This window comes from Rattus norvegicus, chromosome 2 (assembly GCF_036323735.1).
Source record: "Rattus norvegicus strain BN/NHsdMcwi chromosome 2, GRCr8, whole genome shotgun sequence".
In the NCBI taxonomy this organism is placed as follows: Eukaryota; Metazoa; Chordata; class Mammalia; order Rodentia; family Muridae; genus Rattus; species Rattus norvegicus.
The window spans coordinates 177,490,925-177,508,552 of record NC_086020.1 but is presented as its reverse complement, the minus strand read 5'-3'; the positions used below and the strand labels follow the sequence as shown (position 1 = coordinate 177,508,552).

The 17,628-nt window shown below is 49.5% G+C and overlaps 1 protein-coding gene across 4 annotated transcripts; it reads right to left on the bottom strand.

Moving 5' to 3' along the window:
* Window positions 1–2,921: 2,921 nt before the first annotated feature.
* Ube2q1 (ubiquitin conjugating enzyme E2 Q1) lies at window positions 2,922–12,073 on the bottom strand. Of its 4 annotated transcripts, none has more exons than NM_001106448.2 (13): window positions 11,578–11,993; window positions 9,333–9,437; window positions 8,901–9,005; window positions 8,240–8,290; window positions 6,028–6,168; window positions 5,758–5,842; window positions 5,107–5,167; window positions 4,826–4,916; window positions 4,655–4,713; window positions 4,508–4,556; window positions 4,139–4,234; window positions 3,800–3,866; window positions 2,922–3,403 (listed from the first exon to the last, which is right to left on the bottom strand). In NM_001106448.2, the coding sequence occupies exons 1-13, from the start codon at window positions 11,902–11,904 to the stop codon at window positions 3,372–3,374; spliced, it is 1,269 nt and encodes a 422-aa protein (NP_001099918.1). In that variant the 5' UTR covers window positions 11,905–11,993; the 3' UTR covers window positions 2,922–3,371. The 4 variants fall into 4 exon arrangements, with proteins under 4 accessions (NP_001099918.1, XP_063137687.1, XP_063137686.1 ...); XM_063281617.1 differs by lacking the exon at window positions 11,578–11,993 and adding an exon at window positions 10,205–10,244; XM_039102044.2 differs by lacking the exons at window positions 2,922–3,403; window positions 3,800–3,866 and adding an exon at window positions 4,357–4,389 and having other exon boundaries at window positions 4,170–4,234; window positions 11,578–12,073.
* Between the last annotated feature and the right edge of the window lie 5,555 nt (window positions 12,074–17,628).

The following is a 17,628-nucleotide window of genomic DNA, read 5'->3' as shown; positions in this document are numbered from 1 at the left end:
GGGTCATTGCATGGAAAGAGCCTACGGCCATGGCTGGGGAGGAAGAGCAAGGTCTCTTGACCTTCTGCTTCCGGATTTTAGAAAGTGGCCCAGAAGGGAGCCTCCTGATCCAAAGAGCAGCTGCCAGGAGAACCAGAGTGCCCAGACCAGCTGTGTCTTAAGTGGACGCCGAGAAAGCCACCCCAGGGACTGGCTTTCTTGCTGCTGTGGGTGAAAGTGAAAGGGCCTTCCTGGTGTTTCATAGCATGGAAATGGCATCCTGGGGGAGGGACTCCTCGTGCCCTAATCAGAACCGCTCTTACTCTTACTAAGAGCCCAGAGTTTGGAGGTGGGAAGGCAGAGTCATGTTCTGGAGAGGTGAATTTTTGTGTGGTTCCCTATTGACTAATGGCTCTCTTACCATGGTAAGAACATTTTAGCCCCAGTGGAATTTCTCATTTGAGGACTGTAATTGTTTGACCGGCAGTAACAGGCTGCCTTTTTACACGCACGCGAACACACACACACACACACACACACACACACACACACACACACACACTCCTCTCTTGCCCCCAGCCCTGCTTCCCACTGCTGCTGCAGCTTTCATCACCTTCAGCCCAGAGCTGGAAGTTAGCAGAAGCGAGCAGAGACTTGTTGGGGAGCTGGTCTGCCGCCAGAGCCCGCTCCCTGTGGCCTCCGCCTTCTGCTTCCCTCCTTTGCCACCACCTGCCCCAAGGTTTGTGTTTTGTTTTGCAGAAATTTTGAATTCACACCAGGTGTCCATTAAATCCCCAGGGGGAAATCGTTGGTGCTTCTGAGAGCTGACTGTCCTGAGTCATCCCAGCCTGTGTCAGGATTCTGTGGGTCTCCCTGGAACCTAGGAACTGAACATAGCCCAGGAGTTGGGGGACTGGCAGGGCCAGTGCACCCGCCATCTGACTCTTCTAGCCATAAGCCCTGACGTTTGAAGTCTTTGATGAGGTGCACTGGGCACTCCCAGCTCATTCTGTCTGCCTGTGCTGCCCTGAGAGCCATTCATTCTTGAGGCTCCAGCCTGGAGCTTGCCTTTACTCATCTTTCCAAAGGGTAAAATCTTGTCAGGTGTCTTTAGTCTCCTAAACTGGAATAAACATTTGAACCAAAAATAGTAGGCTTCCATTAGGTTAGAAGCCTGAGGCAGCCAAGCAAATTTTCCTCATTTTTGTGTGCCAGGGCAGACTTGGCGGGGGGGGGGGTGGGGGTGGGGGTGGGGGTGGGGTTGGAAGGGCCCTTGTCTAGGTTTTTTTGGTATTGCATGTAGAATCAGGTAGAACAGTGAGCTATCACACTAGCAAGTAAAGGTCATGTCTCACGTTTGGGGTGACTAATATGTTCTCCTAGCTACTGCTTGCTGCCCTATCCTGCCCTCCAAACTGAGGCATGGAGACCAAGAAGCAGCTATGTGCCTCCCACACTTAGCTCCTAGGCTGAGGGCTCCAAGCCAAGCAACATTACCTGGGTCATAGATACAAATAAATTCCTTGCTTTCCCTATTGCAAAGAAGAAATCTGCCCCCTTAAATGCCTGTGACTTTATAAGAAACCTAAACTTAAAATTTTGTCAGAAAAGGTTTGAGAAAAAAAATGGAGGACTGTGCAGAGCTGGCATTACAGTCCCCAGAACCTGGTGTTTTCCTTCATATCAAACTTAATGAACCCATTATTTCTCTAAATGAGTTTATTAGAGCCAAACTATTTAAATAACTTTATTTGATTCATCCTTTGGTAGATGAGAAAAATACATTACAAAATACATTATACAGAGGACAGCTCACAGTACACGTTACTAAAAACACAATCTACACACCAGCCCTGGCTGGTGTTAAGTTCGGAAGGAAGCCTTACAGGCTAGGAGATAGATTTCAGTCTACGGAATGACTTATTCCCCTTGTATCCTCTGTGTCTCACCTCACCATGTATTAGCACCCCTAATCTGGTGGGTGTAGGCAGAATTAGAGCAGCATCAAGTAGGACTGGTGAACTCTCCATCCACCTAAAGCAGCAAGACATTCAAATCCCTAGAAGAAATGGGGAGTGGGAGAAGATGGCCAAACTAAAATGCCCATCTTGGAAGCATTAGAAAACATCCAGGCAAATGTCCCAGGGTTGGGTTTTCTAAGCTCCAGGACTTTGTCAGCTGTCCCTTGCCTTCATCGTCACTTCAGTCTTCCTCCAGTCTGCAGGTAGGTGGTCCCACAAGCTCAAGCAGGAAGATGCAGGCTCCATGTACTGTGTGCAGTCTCACAGCAGCAGGTCCAACACGGGTGGGTCTGGCTCTGCAGACTTCTCCCTGCCGTGCAGGTCCTGGGGCTAAGCCAAGGACCCACTACACAATGCAACTACATTGAGCTACTGTTCCCAGTAGACCCACAAATTGGGAATGGCTAGAGAGAATCCAAAGTTCAAGTCTTTTCTTAGATAATCTAATGAAGCAGATGAGAGGTGAGAAGAGAGGACAGGAAGGCAGGGAACCAATGAGTTACAGCCGCTCTGCGTGTTGCTTGGGATTAGAGAAAACCTCATGCATCCAGGAGCCAGGGCACCACCCACTCAACTTAAAAGGACTTTATGAAGCAGCTACTCAAGTCTCATCTTTTTCTTGGAAATTTCAAAAATGGAGATTAGTACAAAGAGGTACTAATAATCAGGATGTCCCTGGGCCTCTCACTGTGGTTCAGCAGGCCAGACTGTTCCAAGGAGTACAGGTGCGGGTTGCTCCAGAGGCCTCCGGGAGCAGTCTAGGGTCAGATCAGGCAGGCGCTTCAGTTTGCCGATTCTCTTGTGCCAGCAGCAAATCGCAGCTTCTCCGTGCTACCAAAGCACGGTGGGCCTGGCACCCTCCCCCCACCCGGCAGTCAGGGGATGTGGGAATAAAAATAAAGATGAGTCAAGACCAGCATCTTCAAATTAACAAACTGTAATTGTTTTCCCAAAGATACATTTTTTTCATACACATCCATCATACACTGTAACCAAAAAGAGCAGTGTACATGAAATAAGAGAAAATAAATTAAAACCCATAGCATAGGTAAGGAGGCTCTAGTCTGGAGCACAGCTGAGTTTCCAGCAATATAAGGAGGCTTGAGAGTTTCTTTATAAGAATGCCTGCTAGCAAGGGTTCCAGCGAGGTGGTTGGTCTGTAGTCAGTCTTGAGTACTTGAGACAGTTCAGTGTTGTGGGTGGTTGGTTTTCCTTAGCGTTTAGAATAGCCATCATTGTCCTGCAATAGGCAGAGCTATCACGTCCAGGAAAAATGAGGGGAACCAGAGGCAGCGTGAGATCCAAATACAGCATTCAAAGGTAATTGGTCCAGTGGTGCCTGGGGAGGAGGAAGGGGATGATACTCCAGGGTTAGCCATCTTCCTTCGGGGGTGTGTACCAGCCTGCACAAAAACAAAGAAAAACCACAAACCAGCATAGTGAGGGGCAGGCCCAGGCCAACTTCACCTATTGCAATCCCTGAGGACACTCCATGTTCCAGGAAAGCAGATCCTAGGAAGGATGTCAAGTAGGGGAGCTGAGGCTGCTTACCCAGAGTTACTATAAGGGAGGGAGAATGGGGAGCCCACTCAGGACAGGAACTGGATGAGCTTTGCAGAGTGACAGCAGAGGGCAGGGCCCAGGCTACCTTCAACCCCACTGCTGGGAAGAAGGGTGACAATACTACAGAGTTCTGAAGAACTGGGCAGATGATGGACAAGTGGACAGTAAGCTCAGAAACCAAAGAGGTCCCTGGACTTGACTAGAGTGGGACCTGGGCCTGGGGGCCCCAGCCTCACCGTTTTTTTCGTGGATCTGCACCAAGGACTTGTAGGACTGCTGTGCTCTTGTCAGACTATACTGAGACTGGGGAGAGAAAAACCAGATCAGGCCATGGCCAGCTGCAACCTACTGTCCCTCACCTGCAGGCTGTCATCCAGGCAGCCACAAGTCCCAGCTTCCAGAACTATCTCTGCCTGGGAAGGCCTTGAGGATACCACACATGATTTCCCTTTCCAGACCTGTACCACCCCAACATGTGAGGAAGCCCCTGGGCCAATGCCCTCCCTCCATTGCAGGGGCCCAAGCAGGCTGGGGCCTAAACTATACTTGGCTCCCCACAGTCCCAGGGTCCTTACTTTGTTGGCTCCGAACTGCACCCGTGCCTTCCCCTTCACCAGCGTGGCGCTGATCTGCATGATCACGGACTCTATGGAGTAGGCGCTGCTCCAGCCCTGGGGCACGGCAGGGACAAAGCAGGAAGTCAGGATACAGCTTCCTGAGACACCTTCAGCACCTTTCCAGGCATGAGGCTGCCTTTACAGAAGGGTCCCTTTACTCCCAGTACAGTCACCACCTGTCCGCTTAGGTTGCTGGGTACAGGCTATGCCTAGTGCAATGAAAGGGCCATATTATGGCTGCAGCTTGTTCCCCCACCCCATTAACCAATGGGGTTAAAGCTCAGCCAGCCCCACCCAGGCCAATGGCCAAGAGTGAAACAGGCTCACCTGCTTGGTGAGCAGCTCCATGCAGATGGCACCTCCGCCCAGAACATACCTGTAGAAGAAGGGTTAGTCAGCTGTGCCCGGCCACGGGCCCAGCCCCTTCCGCACCTGCTGCACCACAATGGCTATTCCCTTTGCCCAGCCACTCACCCTCCAGAGAGGACTGGAGACACAACCCTGACGAACGGTGGGTCAAAGGGGAAGTTATCCTGAGAGAAAGGCGGGCAAGAGTTAGGGAAGGGAGGCCAGCATCCTCACAAGATTCATGGCGGACAGGGAAGGCTCAGCCAGGGACAGAGCACTGAGAACAGGTCATCTTACTTTAAAGGAGAAGTTGAGTAGGATGAAGTCTGCTCCTTCCTTCTCCTTTAGGATCTGAAGATCATTGTGCAAAGCGCTGTCCTGGTCAACTCTACAAAGCAATGAATCTGGGTTCAGCCTGCTGGGTGCTGACCAAGCAGCCTCCTAAGGGTTCCATTGCCCATACCTGCTCCTGGGACCCCACAACCAACACACTGAAAAGGAGAGGACTGTCTCTAGGGCTCCACTGGTCACTCCACACATGTGGTTCCCTCAACCCTCATCCCAGAGCTGCCACTCACTTGAGGAGTTTGACATTCCAGTCATACAGACTGTCATTCACGAGTTCGACTGCATAGTTTCCTGGAAGGAAAGGAGGCACTGGCCTCAGTAAGATGGGTCTGGACCAAGGGGCAGATTCCTCCCTCCCTTAAGAAAAAGGTTCAAGCTGGGTGGTGGTGCAGCCTTTAATCCCAGCACTCAGGAGGCAGAGGCAGAGGCAGGTGGATCTCTGAGTTTGAGGCCAGCCTGGTCTACAGCGTGAGTTCCAGGACAGCCAGGGCTATACAGAGAAAACCTGTCTTGGCAAACCAAAAAAAACCCCAAACCCAAAAACAATAACAACAAAAAAAACCCTCAAAGGGTCCAAGTCTGTTTCTGGATATGCACCAACCCATGCCTTGAGGAGTTCTAATCCTTGTCTGAAAAGTTCGTAAGCATTTGTGTGATCTAGAATTCTCAGGGGGTCCTTACCAGTATAATACTGTATCCTTTTAAAAGCAATCCCAGTAATCTGCCTATCACATGTGTATGTGTATGTGCCACCCATGAAGTAGAGGCTGTCATGTAGGACTGGAGACTGAACTCAGGCAAGCGCTTTTATCCACTTGCCATCTTCAAGTCCACACTGTGTCCTTTTTGAGGAACTCCTGCGCAGCCACGTGCAAACTCACCGCCTTTGAAACTCTGTGATCGGTATATATCCCTGAGCTCCTTCATCAGCCGGTCAGTGGCCTGCACCGAGCCAGACACTGCACCCTGGGAAGGAGGGAAAACACCATTACTCCTTGGTCTGGTGGGTAGACTTGGAGGCAGTCTGGACTAGGGATGGGACTGGACAGATCCAATAAAGGAGATAGCTCTCCATACTGACGGGCAGTGGTCTGCCACTCCCTAGCCAGTACCCACTAACCCTTTGCCTTGCCTCTCTACAAGGCACGTACATTTAAGTAATCTTGCCTCTGGTTCTTTTTAATTTTCTCTAGGATGGCCAGGTTTTCTTTTCCGATGCCATCATCTTCAGACTTCTTGCCCTCCGCTGGCTCCTCCTCTTTCATCTCATAGTGATCTAGGTCTTCTGTATCCTGAGGTAGGAGAGCAGAGCAAAGACACCACAGAGCTGGCAGACAGACGACCTTTTCTCAGTGCCGCTTGTCCCAGAGCCCCGAGCCCCCGCCGTGGTCTCAGCAGTAACTTCCCAGTTCTAGAAAATAGCCCCATTCCCACCCCAGTCTAATGGCCAAGGCGTGTTTGTTTTTAGTTTTTGGAAACAAAGTCTCATAGAGCCCAGGCTTGTCTTAAACTCATTATACAGCAAGGATAACCCCATCTTCCTGCTTCCATCTGCCTTTCATTTTGAGCTGGGGTCTTGCTGTGAAGCCTTTGCTGGGATGATACTGCTTCAGCCTCCCGAGTACTGTATTATGTCAGCATATCTGGTCTCCAAGGTAATTTCCTTTCCTTTCTAAATTCTTAAACCACAGCAGCAGAGCTACAAGGAGGACCAAGAAAGGGACTGTCTTCTTGTCCCTAGGAAAACCCTACTCCAACTGTCCCTAAAATTCCTTTGGCAGCGGCAGAAAACTTCCCAATTTCTAGATGAATGACTTTGGCTTGCAGTGGGGATGTAAAAGTGAAGCTTGTTTTACTAGGGCTCTCATCCAGGAGCCCTCAGGACCCTAGGCCTAAAGGAGGAAACTAGGAGCCAGCTAGGTGGCTCAGGGGTAAAGATGCTTGCTGAGAAGCCTGATAACTTGTGTTCACTCCCTGAAACCTACATGGTAGAAAGAACTGACTCCCCCAAGTTGTCCTGACTTACAACACACACAACACATCTTAAAAAACGAGAAGAAAAGCACACCAGAACATAAATCTGTTCTTTTCTCCCTATAAGAGCAGGGCCAGAATTAGGTCCCTGGAAGTACTCACTGCCAAGATGGAAATGAGGTGGCCCAAGCGGGAGACAGTACTACTCAACGATATAATTAGCTCCTCATTCCCCCTGCTCGGAGGGAACAAGCAGCTCGCCCAGCAGAGGCCACACTGAGGCAACCTCAGGCCCACAGTCAGGGGCTGTGGAAGTGGCACAGAGGGCTGAACACCTCCAAGAAGGACTAGGCTTCATGGATCACCAGCCCACTGCAGGCCTGAAGATCAGTACAAAATTACAGAGTCTGGGTCCAATGACAGGAAACATCATCAGAGACACCTTATAACAGGATGTCCTATCAAGTTCTGTACTGGGGCAACATACAACAGCTTACTTTATTCCTTTATAAAGTATTTATTATTCTATCATTATCTACACTTATCATAGAAAAGCTGAGGTCTAGTTCATTTTCATTAATAAATTTGATTAATTATCCAGTCAAAGAGACTTCACAACAGTAAGGTCAGTTCTATCTGGTTATGACGCTTAACTATGATTTACATTCCACTGTAGCCTGGGTGGCACGTGTCTGCAGCCCTGGCACTTACGAAGTAGAAACAGTAGGATCAATTCAAGCCATCCTCAGCTACATAAGTAAGTGTGAGGCCAGCCTGGCTTACACAAAAATAAATAGGAACTAGGGAAATGGCTCAGCAGTTCAGAGGCTGCTCTTCTAGAAAATGGGTTCCCAGCACCCACCCAGTGACTTACAACCACCTGTAATTCCAGTCTCAGGGAACTGATGCCCTTTTCTGGCCTCCACAGGCACTGCACACATATAGTACATAGACATGCACACAGCAAAAACATCCATGCATATAAAAATGAGAGATACACAGTACCTATTATTTGTTATTATTCTGTCAGGTGCACTATACGCTATTTATTATCTGAAACAACCACGTGATATGCATCATACTACTATTATATAAATGAGAAAACTGTAACTTAATGAGAATAAATAAAATTCCCCAACTAGGACAATCAGGATACAAACTAGGGTCTGTTGAGATTCCTGAAGCCATCTGAGATTAAGTTTGTCCAGTATTTACTTGTTTTAATAGACTGGCAAGTAAATGCTTTCAAAGAATGCAAGTACACATCGGCCAGTCAGTCTTTATCCTATTGCTGTTTCTTTCCCATTTGAAGCTGGAGCTGTTAGGATCAAATGACCCATGCTGACGACAAACACTTCCTGCCAATGCCGTCTTGAGTAGTAAGCCTACCTCGGGCATCTCTTCGTCTTCGTCTTCTGAAGATACTTCTTCCTGCGTGCACTGAGTGGAGAAGGAGCCAAAAATGAAAATCAGACCAGTGGGTTGCAGCATCTGACCTACCCCTCTAGCTTTGAAGGTCTGGAAGCTGGGCACTGCCCATAAAGATGACAGTCTCTCCACCAGCCAGATCTGAGTGGAAGCAAGAGCTCAAGGACAGATGATTTTGATACCAGCCAACTATTCTCTTCCTACCATATGCCAAAGAAGAAAATAGCTGTTTTTGTCATCTATTCTGCAGACCCCAGCTTACCTTTCCTCCTCTCATTTGATCTTCTCTAGAATGATAGTACATTTCTGGTCCTAAACAAGGGGCCTGGGTTTCCAATAGCCACCAACTGCTATTGCTACAATAATAATAAAGATTCCCTCCTCATCTCAACCCTCAGGATGCTGCCCCCGAGACTGAATTCTGATAGGACAGAAACAGTGAGTAGTGCCCCATTTAGCTAGATTCCCATCTGGAGAAGAAAGCGGCCGAGAATCACATGTGTGCTTGGGAGCAGTGGGGGTGGGAAGGAGCTACTGCAGTTCCATTTCAATTATCAAGTGTATCTCAAGCACTCTTTGGGATGACTGCCACAGGACCTAAGCCCATCCCTCAACTGAGTACCTGCTCTGCTGGCAAGGGCTGATCCAGCATTTCCACATCAGGATGCTGAGGGAGGTTGTAGAGTTTACACAGGTCAGAGATGATCCTCTTCAGATGCTGCAAGAGCTGGGGTGGGGAGACATCAAATATGTCTTTCCTACTACAATCTGGATAGCTGTGTGAGCTTTTAGCTTAGATCTCAAAATGGTGGCTGGTTCTCTACAGTGGATGGACCTTGTGGTGATAGGAATGACTTTTCCTAGTGGATCTATCCTGGATCTGCTATAGGACTCTGCTTCCTCTGGCTTCAGTAGGCAACTCTCTTAAAAAGTCAGGCCCAAGACATTCCACCTAGAGTACCACCCTTTTCAGATCTAGCTACCTCTCACAGGGTACTTTTATTGCTGAAGCCTCTCCAGGAACACACATACTCCTCCCCACTGCCCCCCTCACCAAAGTATTCCCTTTCTTTATGTCCACCAGCCTCTCCAAGACAGCAGCCAAGTTAGGATCATCAGACTCCACCGACCAGATGGGGGGCACAGCAGGGTATGATTCCTGAGGGGGAAAGCAGGGAGAGTGGTCACAATGAGAAACTTTAAGAGAAACCAGTTTTTGCCTAGCCTTCCTTCTTCTCTGAAGACTTCTGGTTCTTTTCTTTCCCACCACCATGCCCTACGGTCATAAATACTAGCTCAGCTTCCCTAGACAAATAGCCTGGAAGGGCCATACCCAAGAAGCATCCTGTGGACTCTCTCCCTCCCAGATAAAAACCAGGGCAAGCTCATGACAGTAAAGGAAGCTCTGGCTCTACTGTCCTGACTGCCTGCCACACTCTGAGTTCTTCCCACACCCAGGCCAGAGTCCTTCAGTGTTTCCAAACTCCAGAATCAGGGGAGGGAAGATCACCTCATAACAGTCACATTGATGAGAAAAATGCAGGCTTGTAGCCACCAGGGGAGGAGGAACTAAAATAAAACTGTTTCCAAAGCTAATAGTAAAAGGGCATTTGCAAGATCCACCCCCAGCCCAGAGCCCCCCTAAGACCCATTCTCCCTACCACTCCCTCAGGAACCTGCCCTCATCCTGAGTCCAGGCATGGGCTGGGAGAAAAAAGCCTACGCTACTGACATTCCCAGCATTCCTGAGCCACCATGCCAAAGGAGCCTCACCAGACTCCCCTCCTCTGCCCAAGGCAAGGGGGCCAGTGTAGGCCAAGTTTCTTTTAGAGGGGCCATGGGCACTGCAGCTGAGAACCCCCAAAGACAAAGAGAGTAGACGGCCTCTGGCAACTGAAAGGAAGCAGCTGGAGGAAGCAGACCTACCCGTAAGTGAATCCACTTAGCAAAATCCAATCTTTGATGTTTCAACACATGCCAAGGAAGCCTTACCCACTTCTACTGGGGATCTTAGCGATGCCATAGTTCTAACCAGTGCTGCAGGAAAAACAGTACCAAAGATGCTAAAATCTTTACTTGACTGAGCCACTCCTGGTGGTCATAGCTTGGTGAGGTAAGCCTCAGCTTGGATAGATGAGTCCCCATCAAAACTCAAGTATCTCATTATTACTCCACTCCCAAAGTTACCTCACCAAACCACGACCTGGTTTGGTGGCAGAAAGGGCTAGAAAACACCATGAAAAATGAATTGAAGCTTCCAAGAACCACAAAACTCACAAGTCTGTCTTCCCCCCCCAGGCAACTCCCATTTCTAGTGTGGAGAGCTAGCTGCCCACTAGCTCTCTGGCTAGCTCTAGGAGGGACAAGATCATTACAGTGGGTGTTACCGAACAACATGAGCACTAGATCACACAGTACCAGCTGTTAAAACATTACACCCAACAATTTCCTCAAGGGACACTAGGGGATAAAATAAGGCAGGACACATGTAAGGTGCTTCCTAATCTAGTATAGTTAGGATGGAATGATGCCTACTGGGGAGAATGACACTGTTACTGCTCAACACACACACACACACACACACACACACACACACACACACACACACACACACGCATGCACACTGCTATCACCACCAGAAAAGGCAACAATCACCAAGGATAAGCAGACATGATCCTAGGAATGGGGAGGGAAGTGCCAAAGTTGCTACCAGCCAAGGCAAAAAGAGGAGTTAAAGGTTAGTTACACCAGAGTAAGGAAGAGGAAATCCAACGTGGAGTCAATGAACGGCACTACTACTTGGTGAAATTCAGGGAGCAAAGGGGTTGCACGAGGGATGCTTGCGCAGGGAGCCCACAGGTGGTAACATCTAAGCGGAAAGAACTACTGAGAAGGGTCACTATGGAACTGGGCTGAGTTCCAGACTAGGTCCTTCCAGCAGAGGCCTGGAATCTTATTAGAGTTGGGGTGGGGAGAAGAAATGGGCATTTCTAGGTGACATGGTGAAGTTGTGGAGGAGTAAGCAGAAGGAGCCAAAACCTGAGGTGTGGGTGGATTCATAGGAAGATGTGGTTGAGGGGCCACATGTCCCGGTGTCCCTCGCTCTCAGGGGTCAACAGCAAAGACTGTGACTGCACCACAGAACCTCAAGCTGAAGAAACAAGTGTAGCCTTGGAGAGAAGGAGCCAAGCACCAAGAGGGAGCTCCGGCCTCCGGGTCCTTCGAGAGCAGGAGGTTGTATGGTGTGATTTCGAGCACCAGACAAGGGACCCCCAGCGTGGCGCAAGCGAGGTCCTCACCGTGATGTTGCAGTGGATGCGGACGGGGTCCCCCGGCACCGACCCCCGGGAGGGGAGATGGGGTCCGGGCGCAGCCCCGGCCCCGGCCCCTCCGGCTCCGGCCAGCAGGAACTCGCAGCTCAGCTCGTCCAGGCAGGCGCTGGCAATGCGGAAGCGCTCGTGGCCGCGGTGGAAGATGGACTCGAGCAGCTTCAGCTCCCGCCTCAGGCAGGGCCCTGGCCCCGGGCCCCCTCCCGGGCCGCCCCCGGCCCCCGGCGCCGCCCCCTGGACCCCCAGTTGCTGCCCCGGCCCCGGCTGCTGCTGCCCCTGCGGCTGCGGCTGCTGCATCCTCCGCTCCGCTCCGCTCCGGGGCCGGCGGGCCGGGAGCCTCCGGCCTCCGCTCCGGGCTCCGCCGCCGCCGCGGTCCGCACTTCCTGATCCCCCCTTCGCCAAGATGGCGCCGCCGCCACCTCCGGGACAGGCCCCCTCCGCTCGCCGGCCCACCCCCCCCACGGCCGCCGGAAGCCGCGCGCCCCTCCCCCTCCGCGGCGGCCCCGCCTCCGGCCTCACGTGACCTCTGAGCTCCGGCCCCCGGCACGTGATCCGCGCGTCTTTCCCGCCCCCCGGCCCGCGCCTGTCACCCTCCACATGTGACCCGCGGCCCTCGCCTCGCTGCTCGAAGCGCTTCCGTGCGTGTACGTGCGTCGTGCGTGACTGTGCACCAGGGCCTTTGCCAGCGCTTCCCCGTCACATGGCCGGCGTCTCCTGTCACGTGGTCGTCGCCTGTGTTCCCAGGGGCTCCCCGCGCGGGACTCTTGCTTCCTGCTTGCGTCCGGCCGGCCCCGCGTGCGGTGGCTAGCGGTGTCCGTCCTGTATCCCCCATGGCGGTCGTCGGGCCGCGTCGCCTGCCTCTGCGTCTGCGGCGGCGAGCCCGGTGAGTGGTCGGAGAAATTGACTTGGATCTCCCTGCGGTTCCCGTACGGCGTGTGACCTTGGGTTATCTACGCTTCTACTGAGCCTCAGTTTCTCCATCAGAACAATGGCTCTGTACAAGACAGCGAGGCCTCCTTAGCCTGTTCCCAAAGACTCGGTGCAAGGTTACTGGTGTCGAGTATGGTCTCTGGTCAGTTATGTTTGGGGAGAAAGAATCACTGGAGTTCGTTTTTGTGAGTGCAGAGTACTAACCTAGGGATTGAATAGAAGACACCCTTGCCGACCTGACCTACTACTTACTATTCATCCTCCCACCTCGTCGCACTGATCCTGACCAGGACTTGAAATTTGTGGCACTACCTCGTCGTTTCCACTAGGTGGCACTATCACAAAGGACAACGGAGGGTCCTGAAAGCCAGCGCTGCAAACTGCAGGTGCCAGCCTGTTGTAAGGCCTGATAGCTTTGGAGCCAATTCACCTTGTGAGCCATTGGCCTGACCGCCGTCACCACCTTTATGTTTGTTGGAAGCTGACTGTACCTTGGTGCTGGGCTACTGATACACTCCATGATGCTAGCAGAAAGCTTTAATTGGCCAAGTTCAACTCTGGATGTTTAAAGAAATTAGTGTTCTTTGAGCCTTGGTGGGTGGTGGTGGAGGGGATGCTGGTTTTCTTGTGATGGGAGCAGCCTGAACATTTACCTGCATACCATCTTTGTGCCTATGTCCACAAGCTGGAAGCATAAAATACCGGGGTAAGCCAGTCCTAGCAGTACAGGATTGTAGTCCCAACTACCAAGAGAGTCAGAAGTCAAGACCTACCTGGATAACTTAGTAAACTCCTGCCTTGGTCAATAACTAATAAGAGCTGGTGATGTGGTAGAACGCTTGCCTAGAAAGTAGAAGCCCTGAATTTGACACCCCCCTCATCACACACAAAAAGAGTTAAGTATAAAAAGTCTAATTTATCAAGCATTCCCTGAGCCAGGAATATTGAGCAAATATTCCTAACCCTCTTAACGCCATTGCAAGGTGAGCATTTTAACCCCTATTTTATAGATAAAGGTCAGAATCTATAGCTACTGAGCAGAACTTCTGGGTCTGTCTCCATGTCCTCTACCCTGTTTTGTCTGCTTGCCTGCTTCCTTTATTTCTTTTGTTATTGTCAGGGTCTTGCTGTATAGCCCAGGCTGGCCTGGATTTCATTCTCTTGTCTCAACTTCCCAGTGCTTATATAGGCAAGCATGCACTACCTTGCTCAACTCCTCTATTCTGCCAGCCCCACATGCTTCCTTTTAGAACTTTTCAGACCACATGACCTTTAGCCCTTACCCAAGGCACTGGAACTTGAGGTCTTCCTCTCAGCCTTCAAGTACTGAAATTATATGTTCTTGCACCAGGCCTGAGGAGCTTTATATGAAAGCAGTGTGTGTGTGTGTGTGTGTGTGTGTGTGTGTGTGTGTGCATATTTTGCATGCACATAGGTTCATGTGTGCCTGGTGTCCACAGAACCAGAAGAGGGCATTGGGTCCTCTGGAGCTGGAGGTAAAGATGATTTCAAGAAGCTTGTGAGTGCTTGGAACTGAAACCTGGGTCCTCTGCAAAAGCAAGAATTCTTATCCACCGAGCCACGTCCCCAAACCCATATACAAGTTTTAAATGTATACATTTACATATTGTCCTGAAGATTGAGCCCAGGGCCTCATCCTGCTAGGCTTTGTCGTTGAGCTACATTCCATATGGGGTTTATTTGGAAGAAACCATGACAATATTGCAGATTGGTAAGCCACATCTCCACCTCCCAGAGGAACCCAGAAGTCAAGGTCAGTGGGGCATGATGCCTTCTGTTGCTACTTCATTCAGCATCTCAGCTCTCTGGCTAAGATAGCTTTCAGTTGCTGATAAGCTTCATGTGCAATCATCTAAAATAATTGGGCATGAGTGTGGTATCCCCCTGAACTGGAAATGAAGTGGATATATTTACTTAGTGAATGCGGAGGCAAGTGGTTAAAAACTACCTGCCCTCATGAACTTCATATTAAGGAAAATAGAAATTATAAAGACAGAATCTACAAAACCAACTGACTTGTTAAATGTGGGAAATGAACAAATATTTACTGAGCACCTTCTGTGTGGTACACTGAAGAAACAGCATTGAATGAAACTGATTCAGTCCTTTCACATTTCTGTTCAGCCTGACAGTAGATCAGACACTTGGGCCAGCCAGATGCCACGCAAGCCTAGTGTCTTGAGTTTAATCCTGGGTACCACAAAGGTTGAAGAGCGTAGACTCCACAAAGCTGTCCTCTGATCTTCACACACCATGCCATGGCCTTTGCCCTGCCCCCAACAATAAATAAAAACTTTGAAAACCAGACATATAATGCATAGACAGACACTCAAGCACTGACTTTTAGTTGTAGTAAGTGCCTCAGAGAACACTGGAGATCTGGAAAGGAGTTCTGAAGAAATAACACCAATTTCTGAAGAGTGAGTAGAACGGGTGGAGCAAGAGCTGACAAGTCCCAAGTTATAGAGTGTGAGGAAAGGGGAAGAACTCAATTCAAGTTGTAATTAGCCAGATTTATGAAAACTCCAAGTAGGGTGACGGCCTTAAAGCCAAATCAAAGGCATGCTACCAGCAAGAGGTTAAGGAAAGGATTTTTGAAGATGGAGATGGCAATTATCTTGCTTCTGTGGAGTGGAACCTGTAGCTGTGTAGGAAACTACTTAAATCCCCTCAGCTATGTGAGGTGCTGTCTCTTTCCCCTTGTTCACAGCTATGAAGGAGATGCCTCTGTATACAGTGATAAGCAGGTTTACAGAAGCCGGAGCAAGCTGTTGATCATCTCACAGCAGTTACACCATTCTGTGGAGTTTACTAGTTCATCTTTCAGAAATTTAGGGCAGAGGCCAATAGACACCAAGGAGGCACCTGGTACAGATTATAATTTCCTTAACCATCACAATGGCACACAAAGGTTTTAAGGAAAGATGTAGCAAATTGAAAGAACAGAATAATTGGTCTAGTACAGAGGAGAATGATGGAGGTAGGGCAGACAAAGACCGGATTTTGGAGCATTAGGGATTTGAGCTTATTGTAAGAACCGGGAAGACCGAAAGGTCAATAGAGCCTTAAGCTGTGGAAGCACTATATCAGTAGCAAATATCAGTAGCAGCACTAACAGAGCTCAGCTTTGTGGGAAACCAAGATTTGGTTCTGAAGTGGAAGGAGGTTGCAAAGGAAGGCGTAAATTCTAAAACAAAGGAGAGGACCCAGCAGTACTCAGGATTCTGAGACAGGAAGATCATGAATTTGATGCCAGCCCAGGCTACACAGAACCTGTATTTAAAAAAAAAAAATGGAAAAAGAAATAGGATTGTAGGGTTATCAGTGGTAGAGTATAAATTTTTTTTTCCCTCTAATGTCTCCTTTTCTTACAAACAGTAACTAGTTCTCTTAACTTCCTGCCAGCCTTGTAATTGCTGAGTGGTGCACTGTCAAAGCTGTGGCCCTTCTTCCCAGCCTGTGGCTGCCTTATCATACCACCACACGTTTTCAAAATGGCAGCAACACAACACCTCCTCAACTTGCCGTCATGAGATATTACCACAGGAACTGTGGCAATACCCTCTTTCCTGCCTCAGCCTGTGGCCATTATGAAATACCATCAAAGGAAGAGGTTACTGCAGGAGCTAGCTGTCCACAGTGGTGGCCCCTCCTCACTAACCTCCCAAGCAGCTCATGGGCCCAATACAGGGAAAAGGGGATGGGAAAAACCCTACCAATTCCTCAATGGGAAAACCCACCAATCTTGAGTTCTCCAAGTTTAGAATGTGAAATCCCACCAATCTTCACACTGGAAATCTGCCCAGAAAAGTTCCACCCCCTGAGAAATCCTGCCCTTTGTTCAATCTCTGGGGTCCATTTCCGGAAGCCACCTCTGGATTTGTCCTTCCTCCTGGATTTATACTTCCAATCTCTTTCATGATATTTGCTTCCTGGTGTGACTCTCTCATAGGCCAAGAAGCAATGAAGACAAGGGAAGAATTAAAGAAGAGGAGCAGAGGGGTTGGGGATTTAGCTCAGTGGTAGAGCGCTTGCCTAGGAAGCGCAAGGCCCTGGGTTCGGTCCCCAGCTCCGAAAAAAAGAAAAAAAAAAAAAAAAAAGAAGAGGAGCAGGACTGAGGTTCCTGATTTCTTCAGCTCAGCTGGGGATCCCCTCCCATGGGAACTGCAATGTCTCTGCTAAGAAGGTTTCCTCTCAGAGCTGTGTGGTCCCTGGGCTCCCAAGTCTTAGGATGCCCTGCCCTTGGGACACTGTCCCACATTAGAGTTGTGCAGTTCCTGGGCTTTGGAGTCCCAGGATACCCTTCCATTTGAGCAGGAACTTAGAAGCCCTCCTCCCAATTTCTAACTCAGCCCCTTCAAAGATTTCTCCCAACCGTTCCTCCCTCAGTTCCCCAACAGTATGTGTAGAGTCCCTTCTCTCGGTTTTTCTCAGTACTGGCAACTCCAAACTATAACAACTGTTCTAGCCTATCTGCTCAGCTTAGCTTCTCCTGGCTCAGCTGCTACCAACTGTCTTCTGTCTTCTTACACTGTTAGTCCAATTTATGTTCAACTGCCTTGTCTTCTCCCTCTGCTAGTCCAGTGCTCTTTCTCAGCCTCAGCTGGCTTTTTTTTTCCTTCTCCTGTTCCCAGAAATCCAAGAGGCACCCAACACTGAAGATCATAGGATCAAGCAGTTCTAACAGCTAAGAATTCTTGAAAGGTCAGGTGATTAGCAACTGGGGATCCTTTAAAGGCCCAGGCACACAAGATGAATTACACTACAACAGAGGACTTGCTGAGCATGTGCAATCCCTATTGTATACCACCAATAAATCGGATCCAAGAATAGTTACCCAGATGGAGAGAGACTTGTGAAATAATGGATGAAGGATGATTACAAAGGTATAGCACACTTTGCTTCTCTTCGCACAATGTCTAAAATGTATGTTTTATGTATGTATTTGTATGCCCAATATGACAGCTGAACAGTGGTGGTATACACTCAGCACTCAGGAAATAGACAGGCAGATCTCCGAATTTGAAGCCAGCACAGTCTACAGAATGAGTTCCAGGTCAACCAAAGCTG

What these genes read in the sequence shown, in the direction of transcription:
- Ube2q1 (XM_063281616.1), bottom strand. Translation starts at nt 11,904, where the DNA reads ATGCAGCAGCCGCAGCCGCAGGGGCAGCAGCAGCCGGGGCCGGGGCAG. An exon ending in GCATCCACTGCAACATCACG is followed by an intron (nt 9,438 to 11,577) that starts GTGAGGACCTCG and finishes TTTCCCCCTCAG; the next exon opens with GAATCATACCCTGCTGTGCC. An exon ending in TGGAGCTGCTCACCAAGCAG is followed by an intron (nt 4,235 to 4,507) that starts GTGAGCCTGTTT and finishes GCCGTGCCCCAG; the next exon opens with GGCTGGAGCAGCGCCTACTC.